Raw genomic sequence first — 19,404 nt, forward strand, 5'->3', positions numbered from 1 at the left:
CATGGGGGAGATGGTTTGTGAGAATATAAAGGCACAAGTTGGGCTGGGTTTGGTGGCTCACACCTGTGAATTTTAGGAGGCCAAGGTGGGAGAATTACTTGAGCCCAAGAGTTCAAGACCAGCCTGGGCAACATAGCGAGACTCTATCTTTACAGAAAACAAAACAAAAAAATTAGCCAGGCGTGGTGGAGTGTGCCTGTTGTCCCAGCTATTCTGGAGGCTGGGGTGGGAGGATCACTTGAGCCTAGGAGGTCTAGGCTACTGTGAGCTGTGATTGCACCACTGCACTCAGTCTGTGTGACAGAGGGAGACCCTGTTTCAGAAAATAAATAAAAAAAGCACAGGCAGCATCAGCAAGAGGAAGGTCCCTATTCTGAAAAGCCCAGACTTGCCGGTCACCAGAGCAGGGTTTCTCCTGGATAAGCTATCAAGGGCAGGGCAGCCACTTGGCAGAGGACCTGGTGTCCAGGGAGCATGCACGGGACCTGGAGGCTGGGGAGACCATGAAGACTCAGCCCTTCCTGCAGAGGGGAGGCAGCCAGAGTCTCAGTTAAGGAGGGATGTTGAATTTCTGCCGTATGGTCAGCACTGGCCCCTCTCGGGTGCCCAAGCTGCCCCCTGGCTTCTGCCTTCTGATGCATCCACCCCCATCCCTGGCAGTATGGCAGCCTGGACGTTCGGAACAAGACAGTGGAGGAAGTCTACGTGGAGATGCTGAAGCCCAGGGATGGCATCCGCCTGAAGGTGCAGTACCGCCCCGAGGAGTTCACGAAGGCCAAGGGCCTGCCTGGTGACAGCTTCTACATCAGGTACCAGTGGCTGGGGAATTGGTGGGAGATTTGGGGCCAGAGGAGAGGCTTTCGCTGGAGACCCTCTTCCTGGTGAATGGCTCTCTGTTTCTTGCCCCCCAAGGCTGGGGCCATGGTCATCATTCCTTGACACTCAATCTGCACGCTTATTTATGGTGAGATGATTGTGACTTAGAACAACCCTTTAGGGCTTAAAGAACCAGATGGGCTCCCTCTTTAGGGCTTGAGGCCTGGAGAATTTGGAGGCGGTCAAGCCCCGTTTTCGTGTGTGCTGTGCTCCTCTTTTTCTGGTGTCTCCCAAGCCAGGTTTGCAGATCCCTCTGCAGTGTGTGTGGACTTCCAGGCATCTTCAGTGCCCTTACTACTGTATGAAATGCTGTGGGCATTTAGGGATGGCAGCAGGCTTTCTAGGAGGAGCTCAGAGCTTTCTTCACATTTCCTAAGATCCAAGATCACAGAAAGCATAAGAACACTGATGCGGTACAACTCCCTGTCTCTAGGGTAGAAGATGACATATTTCCATCCTAGAGAGATCCCAGTCTGTAGGAACCAGGGGCCGGGCCTGGGCTTTGAGGAGGGAGGCAACTGGGAAAGGGCACCTGGAAAGGGAAGTTATGGCCTCAGATCATGGTGACTTCTTTGATGGGGATGCGCCCTCAGTGTTAGGGGAGCAAAAGCAGTCTTTGCCCCTTTATGTAAAACACAGGGCTCCCCACTTTGAGAATCACCACCCTCGGCGATTCCTGATCAAGTATGGAGACAGCCCAAAGCAGAATGGCAGCCTTAGGGGCCTGGCCACAGAAGGCACCTGGTTCGTCCTTGGTGGCCAGAGCCGCCTGATCGTTTTCCTTCTGTGCTGTGGTCCAGGGCCCTGTACGACCGGCTGGCAGATGTGGAGCATGAGTTGAGCTTTAAGAAGGATGACATCCTCTACGTGGATGACACCTTGCCCCAGGGCACGTTCGGGTCCTGGATGGCTTGGCAGCTAGACGAGAATGCCCAGAAGATCCAGCGGGGGCAGATTCCCAGCAAATATGTGTAAGTGTTCTTCGGGCCTGGGGCGGGGTGGGGCAGGGGTCGCCGAGGGCCACCAGCCATGGAGCTGTCCCATGGGAGGGGGCTGGGGCCAGGGCTGCTGGAGGAGGGATTCTGCTTCTTATCTTAGCTTCTGCTCTCTACATTTTGCCAAAAGTGCTGGTCTAAAAAGCTGCTCCTAGTGTGAGTCAGTGCTGTATAGAGCACAGTGGTGGGTCAGAAGGCATAACTTGTTTTAGAAAAATGGATTTATGGAGATACTCATGCCTTGCTGCTCCCTCAAAGTGTACCATTCAGTGGTTTTCAACATATTCATAGGTGTGTGCAGCCGCCACTACAATTAATTTTAGAGCATTTCCATCACCTCAAACAAACCCCAGACCCATTAGCTGTCAGCCCCTTATCCCACTGTCCTCCCACCCAGCCCTCAGCCCTAGGCAGCCACTACTTTACTTTTGGTACCCATGGGTCTCCCTGTCTGGACTCCTGTGTGGATGGGATTGCATAGTGTGGCCTTTCATCTGGCTCCTGTCACTGTGTTTTTGAGGCAGCCTGCATCCCTGCATCATTTCCCTTCTATGGCAGGAAGCGTAACTTGTCATGTCACCAATTGAAGGCTGTCCTAGCAGTTCCTTTTGACACTGAGCTGAATATGCTGTAGTAGAAAAAATCGCCTGCTCTGAGAGCTTGCCCTGGTGCTGGTGTTTGTGTCACCCCCGCAGCATGTACTGAGGGTTCCCAGGGGCGTGGGAGGAGATGTAACCTTGAGACCTGCCAAGCAGTGTGGGGGGAGCCCGGTGCCTGGCCCACCCTTGCTTTTCTCACCAGGAAGGGCAGGGCAGCAGGGTCTCAATAGCCCTGCCCAGCATTGTCCCCTGTGCCACAGGATGGACCAAGAATTCTCCAGGAGGCTCAGCATGTCTGAAGTCAAAGATGACAATAGCGCCACAAAGACGCTGTCAGCGGCTGCACGCCGGTCCTTTTTTCGGAGGAAACACAAGCACAAACGCAGCGGGTCCAAGGATGGGAAAGACCTGCTCGCCTTGGATGCCTTTTCCAATGACTCCATTCCACTCTTTGAAGGCAAGTGGCTGAGCTCATTTTCCAGTGAGCTCTCCAGATGGGGTTTGCTGTGGATCCAGGAGCTCCACAACAGGGACTTAAAGAAAAGAGAGTCTTCCTTTGCTTTTGTGCACAAGTCTGAAGGTGTGTGTTTGGCTTGGTCGGGGGGTGCTGCCATCTTCAGAGCCACATCTATGGGGTGTGGCTTCCATCTGCCCGGTCACCACCTGTCAGTGCAGCTGCAGCCATCACGTCCCTGTTTCAGGCAGCAGGAGGAAGGAAGGGGTGGTAAGGCAGAAGTGTGCCTCAGCTGAGCGTGCCTCTTTCAGCAGCTATCTGGAAGCCCTAACCTGTGACTTAAACTTACATCTCATTGTCCACTTGCATGTGCAAGAGAGGTCAAAAAGGCATGTTTTGGCTGGGCACAGTGGCTCACACGTTTAATCCCAGCACTTTGGGAGGCTGAGGTGGGTGGATCACCTGAGGTCAGGAGTTCAAGACCAGCCTGGCCAACATGGTGAAACCCTGTCTCTACTAAAAATACAAAAATTAGCCAGGTGTGGTGGCATGCACTTGTAATCCCAGCTACTTGGGAGGCTGAGGCAGGAGAATCGCTTGAACCCAGGAGGTGGAGGTGCAGTGAGCCAAGATTGCACCACTGTACTCCAGGGGTGACAGAGCAAGATCTTGTCTCAAAAAATAATTAAAACAAAAAGAAAAGGCATGTTTTAGCTGGGTGCATTGCTGGCCTCAGTAAGAGGTTCAGTTACTAAGGAAGAATGGAGGGATAGCTATTGGGTAGGCAAGAAGCAATCTCTGCTGAGTGCCTTGCTTGCCATTTGTTTTTAGGTTCTTACAGGCTGCTTGGTAGTGACCAAGAGCTGTCGGTTTCTACAGAACTTCGGCATTTCTGGCCTTAGTCCTGTGTTGATTAACAAGTCTTATATAATCCTTCTGGGGCAAGATGCTAGTCCAGGGCTGGAGTTGAGTGATAGGAGATGTCAGACATCCCCTGGTAGACAGCCCTTGTGGAAATGATGCATTTGTGCTTTAAAGCAAGAGGCCCTTAGGAACGTGGCTCCCAGGGCCCTGGTGTGTGTCTACTGTCCTAGAATGTGCCCTCCCTGGCAATCAGGTATGGGGGTGGCAGTGAGCAACAGAGTGTAGGGCAGCTGGCTGCCTCCCTCCCTCTCTTCCCTTTTTACAATGAAGACCTTAGGCCTAGGGAGTTCAGTGGATCACACTGTAGTTCATGGCCCACGGTCACTATCAGCTGGGACAAGGGTTGGCAAACTATTGGCCGTGGACCGAGTCTGGACCACTGCCTATTTTTAAATGGTCTGTGAGCTGAGCATGGGTTTTTACAGTTTTTAAAATGTAAGATGTTAAAAAGTCTATTAGCCCTTTGCTGATAACAATTGCTTAATTTTGCCTTTTTGCCTTCAAAGCCTAAAATATTTACTATCTTGCCCCTTACAGAAAAAGTTTAGGCCAGGCATGGTGGCGCACACCTGTAATCCCAGCACTTTGGGAGGCCAAGGTGGGTGGATCACTTGAGGCAGGGAGTTCAAGACCAGCCTGGCCAACATGGTGAAACCCCATCTCTACTAAAAAATACAAAAATTAGCCTGGTGTGGTGGCTCATGCCTGTAGTTCCAGCTACCGAAGAGGCTGAGGCAAGAAGATTGCTTCAGCCTGGGAGGTCAAGAGCTGCAGTGAGCTGTGATCATGCCACTGCACTCTAGCCCAGGCAACAGAGTAAGACCCTGTCTCAAAAAAAAAAAAAAAAAAAAAAAAAAAAACATTGCCAACCTGTTAATCAAGTCAAGGTTTCTCTCTTATTTTGCTTTTTGGTTTTTTTCCTTCACTCTCTTTGGCCTCCACTCTTGTGCCCTCTGCTCCTTTCTCCATAGGCGCCATCTCCATTATGTTTGGCATTTGTCCAGTGGTGCTAGCATCTTTGAAAAATAGCCCTTTGTCTGTTCTTCCTTTTAGCTCTTCAGGTGTTTTTCAGTATATATCTTGAAGTTGTCGTTAGGTACACACACCTTTTGCATTGTTACACCTTCCTGGTAAATTAACCTTTTTATCGTTATAAAATGCCCTTCTTGATCTCCAGGAATGTTTCTTGCTGAAAGTCTATTTTATGTGATATTTTTATTGACATTACCAGTTTTCTTTTGGTTATCTTTGGCACAGTTTATCTTTTTCTTTTACTTCAAACTTTTCTGTCACTTTATATTTAAATATCCCTTATAAGCAGCATGTGGGACTTTTTAAATCCACTGTGGCAATCTGTCTTTTTAAAAATTTTATCCAAGTGTAACATACGTACAGCAATGCACACATTCATTTACAGAAAAGTGAGCAGTGTGAGGAATTTCCACAATCTGAACACCCCTGTGGCAGTCTTGTTACATCGAGAGTATTTACCCCATTACATAGACATTTCCCATCTTACTGTTTGTTTTCTATTCATTCTACCTCGTTTATGTTTGTCCCTTCTTTCTTGCTTTTTAAAAATGAATCATGTGTTTGTTTTATTCTGCCCCTCTATCATCTACTATTATCCTCTCACATCTACTAGTGTTTAGTTGTTTCTATTTTATTCTTTTGGGGGTTAAAATAGACCTCACAGCGTGCACCTTTGACTTACTGCTAAGAGAAACCATTGCTTTGACCACTTCCCTGATAATTCTAAGACATCAAACCACTAACTCCATTTATCTATTTTCTAACTTTGATACTATTCTCATTTTATTTTATTATTATTTTATTTTTTGAGGCAGAATCTCGCTCTGTCACCCAGGCTGGAGCGCAGTGGTACGATCTCGGCTCGCTGCAACCTCCACCTCCCAGGTTCAAGCGATTTTCCTGCCTCAGCCTGCCGAGTAGCTGGGATTACAGGTGCCTGTCACCACATCTGGCTAATTTTTGTATTTTTAGTAGAGACGGTGTTTCACCATGTTGGCCAGGCTGGTCTTGAAACTCCTGACCTCAAGTGAGCCGCCCACCTTGGCCTCCCAAAGTGTAAGGCACTGCGCCTGGGATTACAGGCGCAAGGCACTGCGCCCGGCCATACTTTTCTTGTTTTAATTCTACAGATACTTTAACTCTGACTCAGTCTATCCATTTGCACATCAGTTATTCATCGGTTTTTGCCTTTTACATTTCCATTGCTCTTTATTCCTTCCTGCAGTTTTGTGCTTCTGATTTTGTTTTCTTTCTGCTAAACAACTTGCAGAAATGTTTTTCTTGTAGTGCAGGTTTTTTGGTGACACATCCTGTCAGTGTTTGTGCCTGAAAGTGTCCATTTTAATATCGTTTTTGGAGATTCTCACTGGATATAGAATTTTAGATTGGTGGATGTTTTACTTGGGTGCTTTAGAGATATCATTCCTGGTCCCTGGCTCTCTTTGTGTAGTAGTCCTGTGGCCGCTGTACCCAGTTACGACAGACTGTGTGGCTTCAAACACACAGGTTTATCCTCCCACAGTTCTGGAGGCCGGAAGTCCACACTCAGGACCACTGGGTCAGTCAAATTGTTGGCCAACCTTCGCTCCCTCGGGGCTTGAGGAGAGAGCCTGTTCCTTGCCCCTCCCAGCTTCTGGTGGCTGCCGCCAAGCCTTTGCTGTGGCCACATCACTGTCATCTTCAAATCTTATCTGCTCCGTCTTCACGTCACCTCATCCTCCACGTGGGTCTCTCTCTCAACTCCCTCTGCCTCTCAGAGGACCCATGGGGTTTTATTTAGGACCCACCCAGATACTCCAGGAAAAGCCCTTCCTGCCAAGGCCTTTAACTGAATCATCGCTTCTTTCGTTGCATAAGGTGTAATGCTCATGGGATCTGGGGCTTAGGACGTGAATCAGTCTTTGGGGGACACTTGTCAGCCTGCCACACTCATTGCTGGTGAGAAGTCATCTTTCCAGGCTCAGTGCTGAAGGCAGTGCCACCACCCGTCCACCACCATGTGTGGGTAGGGTTTTCTCTGCCTTCCTTTCTCAGAAAGAAACTTCTTAATTTCTTACCATACCATGCTTTCCCCATGTGGTTTTCTTTGTGTTTATCCTGCTCAGAAGGTTCTTAGCACTTTATACATCTGTAGCTTGGTGGTGTGGTCGGTTTTGGAGATTCCTGGCCGCAGTTTCTTTCATATCATATTGCTTCTGTGCTGACCTCGCCTCTCCTCGGGGTTTTCGTTCTTCAATGATACCCTGTCTGTCTCCTGTCTTCTGGGCTCTTTTTCCCCTGTATTTTCCACTTCTTTCTTTCTCTCCATGATTCAGCCAGACTGGGTGTTTTCTACTCTTTTTTCCTGTTCATTATTCCACTCTTCTGTTGCATCCATTATGTTCTTACTTCAGAAATTGTATTTTATTTATCATTCTAGAGTTTCCACTTGATTCTTTTTTACCAGGCTTTAATTCTCTGCTGAGACTTTCCCTCTTGTCACCTGTCCTCTTAAATACTTGAATCATATGTTTGTAAAGACTGAGTTTGGTAACTGTCATGTGTGGTCATCCCTGAGTCTCTTTCTGTGGTCTTTGTTTTCTTGGTCCTATCCCATGATATGCCTGGTTATTGTTTATTGAGATGTCAGAAGTTATGTTTAGGGGATTTTCGGGGCTCTGAGTGATGTTGCCAGCCTCCAGAGAGGGTCTGCCCTCTGCTCTGGAGATAGCCGCTGCTCGCAGATCACCTCGATCCAGCCACAGACTCAGCTGACCTCAGGCTGGGTTGCAGCTTTTGTGCAGCTGGTGGTTAACCTGACCCTAGGGGGTGGCCCACCAGTGGTCCCATCCTGGGGTGTTCCCTAGGGCCGCTCTTCCCTAGGGAGCCTTGACTTCCAGTTTCTCACTCTTCAGCACTGGGAGGCCATGGAACACTGCTCAGTGTCTTAGTGACTTTCTTAGATGCTTAGCTTCTTGCTTTTCACAGCTTAAGAATTTGGCAAATGGCGTTAAGGGAAAACCTGTGATAGCAGACTTAGTTCTTTGCCTTTCCCTTCTTCTGGACTCATGACCCACCAGGTCCTGGCAGCCCTGAACTCCGTTTTGATCTCACCTGCTTTGGAGATTTTCAGAAACTTTTCGTGGGTTCTCAGTCCTTAGCGGCCCTGTGCCTGGGTGCTCAGCCCCCAGCAGCGGCCCTGTGCCTGGATTCTCAGTCCTCAGCAGCGGCCCTGTGCCTGGGTGCTCAGCCCCCAGCAGCGGCCCTGTGCCTGGGTGCTCAGCCCCCAGCAGCGGCCCTGTGCCTGGATTCTCAGCCCTCAGCAGCGGCCCTGTGCCTGGGTGCTCAGCCCCCAGCAGCGGCCCTGTGCCTGGGTGCTCAGCCCCCAGCAGCGGCCCTGTGCCTGGGTGCTCAGCCCCCAGCAGCGGCCCTGTGCCTGGATTCTCAGTCCTCAGCAGCGGCCCTGTGCCTGGGTGCTCGGCCCCCAGCAGCGGCCCTGTGCCTGGGTGCTCGGCCCCCAGCAGCGGCCCTGTGCCTGGGTGCTCGGCCCCCAGCAGCGGCCCTGTGCCTGGGTGCTCAGCCCTCAGCAGCGGCCCTGTGCCTGGGTTCTCAGTCCTTATCAGCGGCCCTCTGCCTGGGTTCTCTGCCCCTCACTCTCACTTTAGAAGTCTCCAGTTGCTCTGAAGGGGGAAAGGCCTGTAGAATGTCAGCTTCTAATACTCCAGTTTCCTTCTCTCCAGGATCTTGGCATCTCAAATCCTGTCTTGTCTCTGCCACTCTACGATGCCTTCAAAAAGATATTTCTCATTTTTTACCCAGATTTTCTAGTTGTTCTCCAAGGGATGCTGCAAACTGTTCCATTATACCTGGGAGTGGTAATCCCTGTGTAGTAGTTTAAAAGTTATCCCAGGTAATTCTAATGCACAGTGGGTTTTGAATTCCTGCTTTAGTTTGTTGCTTCCAACTGTTGCATAGCCTCCCTGGTACCCCCCACCCTGCTGATTGTGCACCCACCTGCAATGGTCTTCTAAGTGGACTCAACTCTCCACCACCCAGAGGACACTGCATGTCTTTATGCTTGCTCCTTTAGGGGCTTGTGTGGGAGTGTCTCAGGAATATATGGAGGACTGGTTTTCCTTTTATCTTAGTCTGCTAGGGCTGCCGTAACCAAATACCACAGGCCGGGCACGGTAGCTCACACCTGTAATCCCAGCACTTTGGGAGGCTGAGGCAAGAGGATCGCTTGAAGGCCAGGAGTTTGAGACCAGCCTGGGCAACATGGCAAGACTCCCATCTCTACAAAAACTTTAAAAAACTAATCAAGTGTGATGGCGTGTGCCTGTAGTCCCAGCTACTCAGGAGGCTGAGGCTGGAGGATCACCTAAGCCCAGGAGTTCAGTGCTGCAGTGAGCTATGATTGTGCCACTCCACTTCAGCCTGGCAACAAAGCAAGAGCATATCTCAAAAACAAAAACAAACCAAAAAACCAATACCACCGACTAGGTGACTTAAATAACAATTCATTTTCTCACAGTTCTTGAGGTTGGAAATCTGAGACCTGGGTGCCAGTGTGGTTGGTTCTGGTGAGGGCTGTCATCCTGCCTTGTACGCGGTTGCCTCCTTGCTGTGTCCTCACATGTTGGAGACAGAGATCTCTGGTGTCTCTTCCTCTTAAAAAGCCACAGTTCTATCAGATTAGGGCCTTGCACTTCTGACCTCATTTAACTTACCTCCTGAAGACTCCGTCTCCAAATGTAGTTACACTGGGGCTTAGGGCTTCAACATATAAATGTTGAGGGGACACAGTTCAGTCCACAGCACCTTTTAAAGAAAGTCATTGCAGTATGGTCTAAGGTTGGAACCCCCAAGACCATGCCTTTGCTGTGTTCTGATTAGCCGTGACCTTGGATAGGCTGTTTTTCTTCTCCAGTTGGAGTCAGTGACTCATAAGATGCTGTCTGGTCTTACAATTCTGTAATTGTGAGGACATCTGACAAAGAAGATTGTCAGGGAAGAACAGGAATCTCCTAAATTGGTACCCCACAGTGTGGAATGTTAATAGTCATTAAGGGAGAATATGTTTTTTTTTTAACCATTAACATTTTAATGTATTTCTTACCAGTTTTTTACTTAATACAACAAAACTGGGATTACACTGCATTATACTGTTTTCATCCAGATATTTCCACTGTCATATTGTTAGCATCTTCCCATCTCAGTAATATTCTTCCAAACCATTCTTTTAAGCCCTATATTGAATTCCGCCCTACAGCGACTGTGCCATAATTTGAGAATATGATTCTTATACCAGTAAATGGAGGGAATGGTGACGTAGTGTCCATCAGCAGGCAAGTGGATAAGTTGATGCAAAGTAAGTGTTCATGGGATGCCCAAAAGGAGCAGAGAGGCCCACGACGAATCACCAGGGATGCCTCCCAGAAACACAGCCCCGGACAAGGAGTGAGTTATAAAGTATCCACAGGCACACTTAAACAATATATATTCTAGGTTTTCTTTAGCATATAAAAATCAGCTTATAAGAAGAACTAGGATACACTTCCAGCTCATAATAGTGGTTACCTTCAAGAAGGCCAGTGGGGACTGGGGTTGGGGAAGGGGTATCAGAGAGCAGTGCTGGCCTTATCCGTGAGGTTCAGATTTGTTACAGAAAGGATTTGTTTATGTAAACTCCTCTTGGAGGAAGTTCTTTGCCCCGTGACCCCTCCTCAGAGCCTTCACTCAGAACCACATGGGGTTCCAAGGTGGTGAATGTGACCACCAAACCCTCCTCCAGTTTTAAACAACAGAGCTGCTGGTCACCAAGTTAGGAAGTGCTGTGTAAAAGACTCTGTGGATGTATGTGGATAATGTTCAGTTTTATTATTTATTTATTTATTTTTATTGAGATCTAGTCTTGCTCTGTTGCCCAGGCTGGAGTACAGTGGTGCAGTCTCGGCTCACTGCAACCTCCGCCTCCTGGGTTCAAGTGATTGTTGTGGTTCAGCCTCCCGAGTAGCTGGGATTACAGGTGTGCGCGAGCACACCGGGCTAATTTTTGTATATTTGGTAGAGACGGGGTCTTGCCTTATTGGCCAGGCTGGTCTCAAACTCCTGACCTCAAGCAATCTACCTGCCTCAGCCTCCCAAAGTGCTGGGATTACAGACGTGAGCCACCATGCCCAGCAGTGATCACTTCTAAAAAACACACACACAGGGACAGGGCAAGAGAAGAGGAGAGACTTTACTTACTCCCCCTGAGTTTGCCCACAGGTTGGTCTTCATGGAGCCCGCTGCTGCAGCTGGCACTGTGCTTGTGTTCTCCTGAGCCTTCTGCCTCCTGGTCCCCTTGCCTGCTCTGCAGTCACTCCTTGCTCTGTGTATGCGTACAGATCCCTCCAGGCCGAGCCTCTCATGGACCCTTCCTCCCAAGCCTGCTGTCATCTTGTGCTCTGCCCTCCCCATCACCTCCATACTCACCCTCTTGCCCTGCTCTTTCCGGAGACATCGCTCTCATCCCACTTCCTTCCTGGGCCTGCCCAAGTGGTCTCTTCACCCTGTCATCCAGCCACAGTGTCTACTGAAGCCTGCCGCTCCTGGAATTGCCAGGCAGCTCTTGCGTGCTGTCTTGCTGTTCATGTGTTGCTCTGTTGTGACTCTACCTAAAGTGTGTGCTTTTTAATGGCAGGAACTCTGTGTTCTATTCTTTATTATGTTTCTGAGATTCCAGCACAGCGACTTATACCAGGGAGACGCCAGGAAGATCTTGCTGGGTTTTAGACCGTATTTCCCTGCAAGGACTTTATTCATTTGGTGCAAGGGGAGGTTTACTGCATGTATCAACTAGGATATTGGTTTGACTGCTTTAACTGAAACCAAATAACAGTGGCTTAAGCATAATGGGCAGTTTATTTCTCTGTCATGTACAAGTCTGAGCTGTGGTTGATGTGGGAGAGGCAATTGCGTTCTGAGGATCATCCAGGACCCAGGTCCCTTCCATCTTGTGCCTCTGCCATTTCTTAAGGGTTATCCTCAACTGCATGGCCAGAGCTGGCTCACAGCATTCACCCGTTCTAGCCGTGCAGATGGGGGAGGCCTCACCTCTGTCACTGGGCACGTCTGGGTTACACTGACCATACCTTCCTGGGGAGTGGAAGCTCTACCTGCCAAACCCCAGAGGCTGCCTTGCCAGAGAACAGAGGAGAATAGAGATGGGGCAGGGGAAGCAGGCGTCGACCCACAAGGAAAAATCAGAGCAGAAGGAAGCTCTGGGATGAGTGGTTGAGACCAGCTGCCTCTGGTGTTCACAGAGGGCATGAGGGGTGCTCATGCTGGACTCCAGGGGTGATGATGCCCGGTAGTGCCAGGGACATGAGATTTTCAGTGCTGAAGCTGGGGGAGTCCCAGGCAAACAAGAGTGGGCAAGGTCAGGGAGTGGGGTTCCCCAGCCCCACTCAGGTCCTCCGCTCCAAGCTGGGTCCGTGACGCTGCTGCTCTCTCTCCCTCAGATTCGGTGAGCCTGGCCTATCAGCAGGTCCAGAAGGTGGACTGCACCGCTCTGAGGCCTGTCCTGATTCTGGGGCCTTTGCTGGACGTGGTGAAGGAGATGCTGGTGAATGAGGCGCCTGGCAAGTTCTGCAGATGTCCCCTTGGTAAGGGGCAGGGGGCACCCTCTGTGCCTACTGGGCTCTTTGTCTCCATGTCCCTGTCCACCTGCCTGCCCAGCTGTGCACAGTGGGCAGCAGCACCGGGGGGCGGATTTCACAGTGTTCCAGAAGCCTCCTGACATGGGTCAGATTCATGCACAACAGGACTGGGTTACTGACAGCTGCTGAGCAGTGTTCTTCCCCTGCTCCCTCTGCTGGGGTTCAGCAGGGCCTGGGGCTCCCTGATTTCCTGTGTCTGTGCTTTGCAGAGGTGATGAAGGCCTCCCAGCAGGCCATTGAGCGGGGTGTCAAAGATTGCCTGTTTGTCGACTATAAGCGGAGAAGCGGTCATTTCGATGTGACCACTGTGGCGTCAATAAAGGAGATCACAGAAAAGGTACCCAGGGCTGCAGTCTGAGGATTAGGCATCCAGTATTAGACCCCCTGTGCACAGGTCTAGGCCCCTGGTCCATGATCCTCTGCCCCAGCGGCTTAGACCTTCAGTGAGCCCACCGTGTTGTGTTAGTCTGAGTTCACCTGTGCCTGGGCTTGCCCTCATGGCTGCTGTGTGTTTCTGCAAGCACATCCCTTGGCGGGGGTGGAGGAGTTCTCCTGTGTGTGTGCCGCCCCGTCTCCCTCTCTGGCGGGTGGGGGGAGTCTCATCTCTGATGAGAGTATTGAGCTCTGCGAAAAGGCCTCTCACAGGGCATCCCAGAACGGGGTCCCCAAAATGCATGTGCCGAACAATTTCACATGCACCTTCTGGGGACAGGAACGTGCCTTCTCTCCGGGTCCCTGCCCCTAAAAGGGCTATGTCTCTTGGTGCCTTTGAACATCCTAGGCAGCACGAGGGCGGGGACGTCTGTGGGGAGTGCTGGCGGGGCAAACACTCGGAGTCCGAGGACACAGCCGCTCCTTGGGCTCCATTTCTCCAGGCTGCTCAGCTCGCTCGCTGGGCTTTGCTTTCCTTCTCTGTTAGATGACGGTGTTGGCTTCTCACTGCTGAAAGTGGGCAAACTGTATGGGGGGAACGCCCCGGTGGAGCATCTAGGGGTTGGGAGTACACGGGCCTGCACTCCACCTGGAGGCCTGGGACGACAGACACAGCAGACGTACTTCAGTCCCAGCCACACAAAGGCTCACCAGACTCTGGCTCTTCATTCGCTCAGTCTGGCAAAAATAAGGCTTCAGAGGCTAGGGCGGGGCAGGGCTTTCAGAAGGTCCCTGTATCTGGTCAAAGGCGGGAAAGGAAGTTTGGAGTTGGGCTGGCCAACCCCCCCAGCCCCCTAAGCCCTGGCTCCCAGCCTTGGCCTTCCTCACAGTGAGTGAGGTTTGTTGGGAGTTTCGTGGGTATGGTTTCCCCATGGTGCACCATGTGGCTTTATTGCCTTGTTTGTGGGTAGAGCCCTGTGAGGTGAGGTGGGTACTGCTGGTGGCAGGATAGGGGGCTGGCTGCCCCTCACTGCCCACCAGGGCTCACTCTGCACCCCCTACCCCCAGAACCGACACTGCCTCCTGGACATTGCTCCGCACGCTATTGAGCGGCTCCACCACATGCACATCTACCCCATTGTCATCTTCATCCACTACAAGAGCGCCAAGCACATCAAGTAGGTGACTGGCCCCCTGGGCTCCGCTGGGGCCTTGTCACAGGTGGGGCTGGGAGCCCAAGTAGGGAGCAGGGTGTGTTGGGGTGGGGGGTTGAGGAATGAGAGATGGGCCTATGGGTCTTGAAATAGGCAGTACGTGTAGAAAATGACCCTTACCTCTTGGCCCTGTCCCCTACTCAGAGGTGGTGTCAGCCAAGCACAGCCCCTTCCCCGTGCCCCTCCGCCATTTGGGTGCTGCCACTGTTTTTTGGGCATGGCCAGCTTGGTCTGCACAGCTCCCGTCTCCTGCCCCAGCCCCCTTTCCTCTCTACATGCTGCTTAGGAGCAGGGGAGCCGGTGGCCTGGGCACAGTCCCACTCAGCCCCGAGCTGGCTCATGACTCAGGAGCCGTTGCCTTCACTGAGCTTCGGCTCCTGTGCTGGTTGGGCCAAGGGCTCGCCAAGGCCCTGCTCCATTTTGCCTTTCTGTGCTGCTGAGCTTCTGGGACCTGCACTGGGGGCTGCTGGTGCATCTGTTCCAAGTGCGTGTGCTGAGGGGCCCTCCTTCCCCCATCTGCCCAGAGCTCCCCCAACAGCCTGCAGGCTATTGCTGTGCTTTATGTGGGGAGCACATGGGGCCTCCCCGCACAGCCTACCCCTGCCTCGATGGGGCCCCTGTTAGCCTGGACAGAGGAAGGAAAGAGGGCCTGAAGTAGGCTCAGTGCTCAACCTGGTGTCTGGCTGTCCCCACAGGGAGCAGAGAGACCCCATCTACCTGAGGGACAAGGTGACTCAGAGGCATTCCAAAGAGCAGTTTGAGGCGGCGCAGAAGGTTGAGCAGGAGTACAGCAGGTACTTCACAGGTAGGTGTGCATGGGCCTGGAGCAGGGAGCAGGCAGCAGGGAAGGAAGCAGAGGCTTCCCAAGGCAGTTTTCTTAGCTATGGAGAAGCCCGCGCTTTCTACATGCTCCCAAGTGCTGTCATGAGCACATTACTGACAAGTCAGGTGTTCAGATTGCAGTCCCTGGCCAATGTCAGGATTCTTACAGGTTGAATGTTAAGCTCACCGATCTTGGCCTCAGGTCCTGCCTGGCTTGCCTGCTCATTTTCACATGTGCGGTGGTGGGTCTGTCTCATAGCACAGGTGCTGTTTAGTGCAGCCAGTGTCCCCAGGCAGGGCAGGGACTGGAGCAGCCCCCAGTGTGCCAGCAGTGTGGGCAGTGGAGGCTAGGGGCCCACCTGTCCCTGGCACCCTCCAGGGCAGTCCCATTTTGCAGTGGGATTTGGCAAACCACCCCCCACCCCCAAAACAAACAAACAAACAAACAAAAAAACAATGCTGTCCCCTTACCATCTCTGGTCTTCAAAGTGAAACAAACTCAGTGAAGTGTGGTTCTATTTTACCTTCCGGTCTTCAGCCTCTTTGGGAAAGTCTGTCATTTGCAAGGCATTAGCATTTGCAGTCACAGAGGATGGGACAGGGATTCTTTTTTTTTTTTTTTTCACGCTTAATTCACTTTATTTTTCTTATATAAAAACCCTATGTTGTAGCCACAGCTGGAGCCTGGGTCCGCTGCACGGAGACTCTGGTGTGGGTCTTGACGAGGTGGTCAGTGAATTCTTGATAGGGAGACTTGGTAAATACAGTCTCCTTCCAGAGGTCGGGGGTCAGGTAGCTGTAGGTCTTAGAAATGGCATCAAAGGTGGCCTTGGCGAAGTTGCCCAGGGTGGCAGTGCAGCCCCGGGCTGAGGTATAGCAGTCATAGATACCAGCCATCATGAGCAGCTTCTTAGGCACAGGTGCAGAGACGATGCCAGTGCCCCTGGGTGCAGGGATGAGGCGCACCAGCACAGAGCCACAGCGGCCTGTCGCCTTGCAAGGGACGGTGTGGGGCTTGCCGATCTTGTTCCCCCAGTAGCCTCTGTGCACGGGGACAATGGAGAGCTTGGCCAGGATGGTGGCCCCACGGATGGCGGTGGCCACCTCCTTGGAGCACTTAACACCCAGACCGACGTGGCCATTGTAGTCCCCGATAGCAACAAACGCCTTGAACCTGGTGTGCTGGCCGGCACGGGTCTGCTTCTGCACTGGCGTAATCTTCAAAACCTCATCCTTGAGAGAGGCCCCCAGGAAAAAGTCAATGATCTCTGATTCCTTAATGGGCAGGGAAAAGAGATAGATCTCCTCCAGGGACTTGATCTTCATGTCCTTGACCAAGCGGCCCAACTTGGTGACGGGCATCCACTCCTTATCCTCGGCCTTGCCTCTGCAAGCTCCGTGGCCTCGGCCCCGGCCCCGTCCACGGCCGCGACCCCGGCCCCGGATGCCACTGCCGAAACCTCCGCGGAAGCCACCACGGTTCCCCAACCCAGGGCCACCAGGGCCTCCGGGTCCCCCCGTTGCACCGGCATCATCCGCCATTTGGTGTTTTCTCGGAAGAGAAGTGGGACAGGGATTCTAATTGCATTGTGGAGAGTGTTATGATCTAGTCCAGGGACCTGGGCTTGGTGCCCGTGTGTGTGTAGGTATGTGCATGTGCAGGTGTGCATGCCTGTGTGTGTGTGTGTGTGTGTGTGAACTTTCATTTCCAATTCCTCACAGACTGGTATTTAGCCAAATACACTGACAATTCCTAGAGAGATGAAAATTTAAAACTCTAAATCTTGCAAAAGGTGAGCTCTGTTTTTTTCGTGTTAGATTCAACAGACATAAAATTACGATGTCCCATTTCCATAGCAGTTTCTAAACACTCACTGTCAATTTCTGAGCGTGCCTTGTTGAGGTGGGGGCTTGGTTTGTGTCCAGGTGCTGTTATGTGGAGCACACTGGAGTACCCCTGGCCTGGTGTCTATAGACCCCTGTGTCAAACTCCTATAGTACAGGGCTGGCCCAAGTTGGAGTCATCATATTGCTGTGACTCTCCTCTTGGCCATGAGCTATCTGGCTCCTTAAACTCGTAGTTTCCTGCAGAATCCTGCTAATGATTAGACCACCACCACATGTCCTCTAAACTTCTTTCTGATGCCCTGGGATTCCCCCAACCATCGCAAACCCAACCCAGGGTGTTAACTGCAGTGGGGTGGGCAGTTTACATATGAATGATCAACTCAAGAGGGGCAATTTTCTTTCCCAATTTCTTTCTGGTGAAGGAGTCAGGTGGGGATGGAGCAGAGTGCCAAGGAGCACAAAGCAGACAGCCACATAGTAGAAAGAGTGCAAGCTGTACTGCCTTGCCTCAAACCTGGGGTCTTACTCCGAGCTGAATGACATGTGTCTGGGGGGCTCTTTTGCAGGGGTCATCCAGGGAGGAGCCCTGTCAAGCATTTGCACTCAGATCTTGGCAATGGTCAATCAAGAACAAAATAAAGTCCTGTGGATTCCAGCCTGCCCACTCTAGGAGAATGCTGTGCTGTGGATGACTGCAGCTGGCCACCTGAGGGGACGCCGGGCTCAGCTCTTTTCTAGCGACTGAAAGTAGAAGTCTGTCTGTCTATGAACATGCAGGGGAAGGATCCGGAACCAGGACCCAGAAGCACCTCCTTTGTAGACAGAGGGCCATGGCTGCGTGCGATCCAGGCCCAGGCCCACACACTCTGCCCCTGTCACACGTGTGCTTTAACACAAAACAGATAACACTAAAGACGGGTTCAGCACCCACCTTTCTTTAGCCAGCTGATCAGAGATGCTGCAAAGAGAACCTTTCGGATCACTCGTTTACAAGCCTTTTCTAAGTATTTGGTGGTTTATGTTTACTTGAACGGCTCCATGTTGCCGGTGCCCAGCCCCTGCCCCCTCTGTCAACCCCCTGTCGCTTTGGTGTTGGTTTCGTTCCCGTCTTCAGCAAAACGACCTTGGAACCTCAGTGGGGGCTGCTTTGCTTTGGGAGGTTCTTGTTGGTGGGACCAGAGCTTTGACAAACCTCCTGCTCCTTGGTGGCACCTCTCCTGGAAGGACGTCACAACTCCAGGTGCTCAGACTGCCTGTGGCAGCAGAACCAGTGCCTTTGGCATTTTCCTCCCGCACTGGGGAAGGTGACTTTGGCATTCTTACAAACTCGTCTCTCGGCCTTTCTCTCCTGCCTTCCACAGCCTCTCGTTTCTCCTCCATCTGTGCTTATTACTTGAGCAGTGTGTCTGCTCCATGAGAGCGGCGTGGGCAGGGCTGCGGTGGGGTCCAGGTGGTGGTCAGCTGTGCTGATGCCTGCCATTGGGTCCTCCTTAGGCTCTGTAAGTCATGACAGCCTTCATCAGTGCAATGTTTGCAGGGTAATTCTTAAACTTTTTAGAGGGTGGCAGGTACATCAGTTCTTTTTGATATGAAAACATTCATGTTTCAAACATTGAATTGAGAGCTTTTAGAGGAAGCATAATGGTTATTGTTGTCACTATCAACAGTCTAAAAAGAAAAACTGAGGTCTTTTTAATCTTGGTTACAGCACTCACGGCATGCACCTTACTCAATGTGGGTGTCTTCGTTTGGGGGCTTTTTTTTTTTTTTTTTTTTTTGCACTTCTGAGGCTGGATATGTCTGGCTGAAGATTTGATGTGGTTCCTCCTTAAGCTGTGCGTCCTGTTAATAATAGGTACTGTACTGGGCTCTGTGTAAGTGTCATTGGGGTAGGACCTATATTTTAATACTGTTCCTAACATTTCATTTTACTAGTGAGAAATCCTTGATTTCATTTTATTCTTTGTAATTCTAGACACTAGATTGTAGTTTAGTCATAACTGATGTTTTTTAAAAAGGGATATATTTTCTTGCACAGTTGTTCAAAAAAGAGACAAGTTTCAGTCCTCAATGCTGTCCTTTGTTTTACAGGTACAAGTTTTCTAGCTCAGACAAACTATGAAAAACTGTAGACTATTCTCAAGGTATTAACTCGCAGACCCTCTGGGGGTAGGGGCTGTTTTCTAAGTTGCAGGCAGAGTGGGACTGAGATGGTACAGTGTGCACAGACAGGTACTGAGCTGACAGACTGGGATTTTCTGTACTAAAATGTTACTTTGTATCAAAAGTTAAACAAGTTTTAGTACAACAAATAAAGGTCAATTTCTGTAAGGTTGTGTTTGAAGATGCGAGTTTTTAATCTTTTCCTAGTCGGTCAGCTTTCCTGTATTTCTAAACTTGAGACAGCTTCTCCTCTGCAGCGCATAGCTGGAGTGGGCTGATGTGTAGGTTCTTTCTGGCTCACATGACAATTCGCAGTCCCTGCTACCAGCTGCATCAGCCTCTCTCTCACTCCTTCCTCCCCTTCCCTGCCACCCATCTGTCCAGTGTGGCATGAGCTGGTGACTGCAGCCAGGCTGCCCATCT

At 51.0% G+C, this 19,404-nt stretch overlaps 2 protein-coding genes across 6 annotated transcripts in view; one reads left to right on the top strand and one right to left on the bottom strand.

Moving 5' to 3' along the window:
- DLG5 (discs large MAGUK scaffold protein 5) overlaps nucleotides 1-19,149 on the top strand; it is a 137,457-nt gene extending 118,308 nt beyond the window's left edge. For all 5 annotated transcript variants that reach the window (XM_055275587.2, XM_055275588.2, XM_055275592.2 and 2 more), the window contains 8 exons: nucleotides 661-809; nucleotides 1,677-1,847; nucleotides 2,731-2,927; nucleotides 12,365-12,508; nucleotides 12,772-12,899; nucleotides 14,003-14,112; nucleotides 14,844-14,953; nucleotides 17,385-19,149. In XM_055275587.2, coding sequence (XP_055131562.1) covers nucleotides 661-809; nucleotides 1,677-1,847; nucleotides 2,731-2,927; nucleotides 12,365-12,508; nucleotides 12,772-12,899; nucleotides 14,003-14,112; nucleotides 14,844-14,953; nucleotides 17,385-17,488 — 1,113 coding nt within the window. In that variant the 3' untranslated portion in view covers nucleotides 17,489-19,149. The remainder of the gene's footprint in view (nucleotides 1-660; nucleotides 810-1,676; nucleotides 1,848-2,730; nucleotides 2,928-12,364; nucleotides 12,509-12,771; nucleotides 12,900-14,002; nucleotides 14,113-14,843; nucleotides 14,954-17,384) is intronic.
- On the bottom strand, nucleotides 15,566-16,527 carry LOC129480973 (small ribosomal subunit protein uS5-like). The gene has a single exon (XM_055275638.2). It carries the CDS (start codon nucleotides 16,510-16,512, stop codon nucleotides 15,631-15,633), a length of 882 nt encoding a protein of 293 aa, XP_055131613.1. The 5' UTR covers nucleotides 16,513-16,527; the 3' UTR covers nucleotides 15,566-15,630.
- Nucleotides 19,150-19,404: the final 255 nt, after the last annotated feature.

The sequence above is a fragment of the Symphalangus syndactylus genome, chromosome 4 (assembly GCF_028878055.3).
Source record: "Symphalangus syndactylus isolate Jambi chromosome 4, NHGRI_mSymSyn1-v2.1_pri, whole genome shotgun sequence".
NCBI lineage: Eukaryota > Metazoa > Chordata > Mammalia > Primates > Hylobatidae > Symphalangus > Symphalangus syndactylus.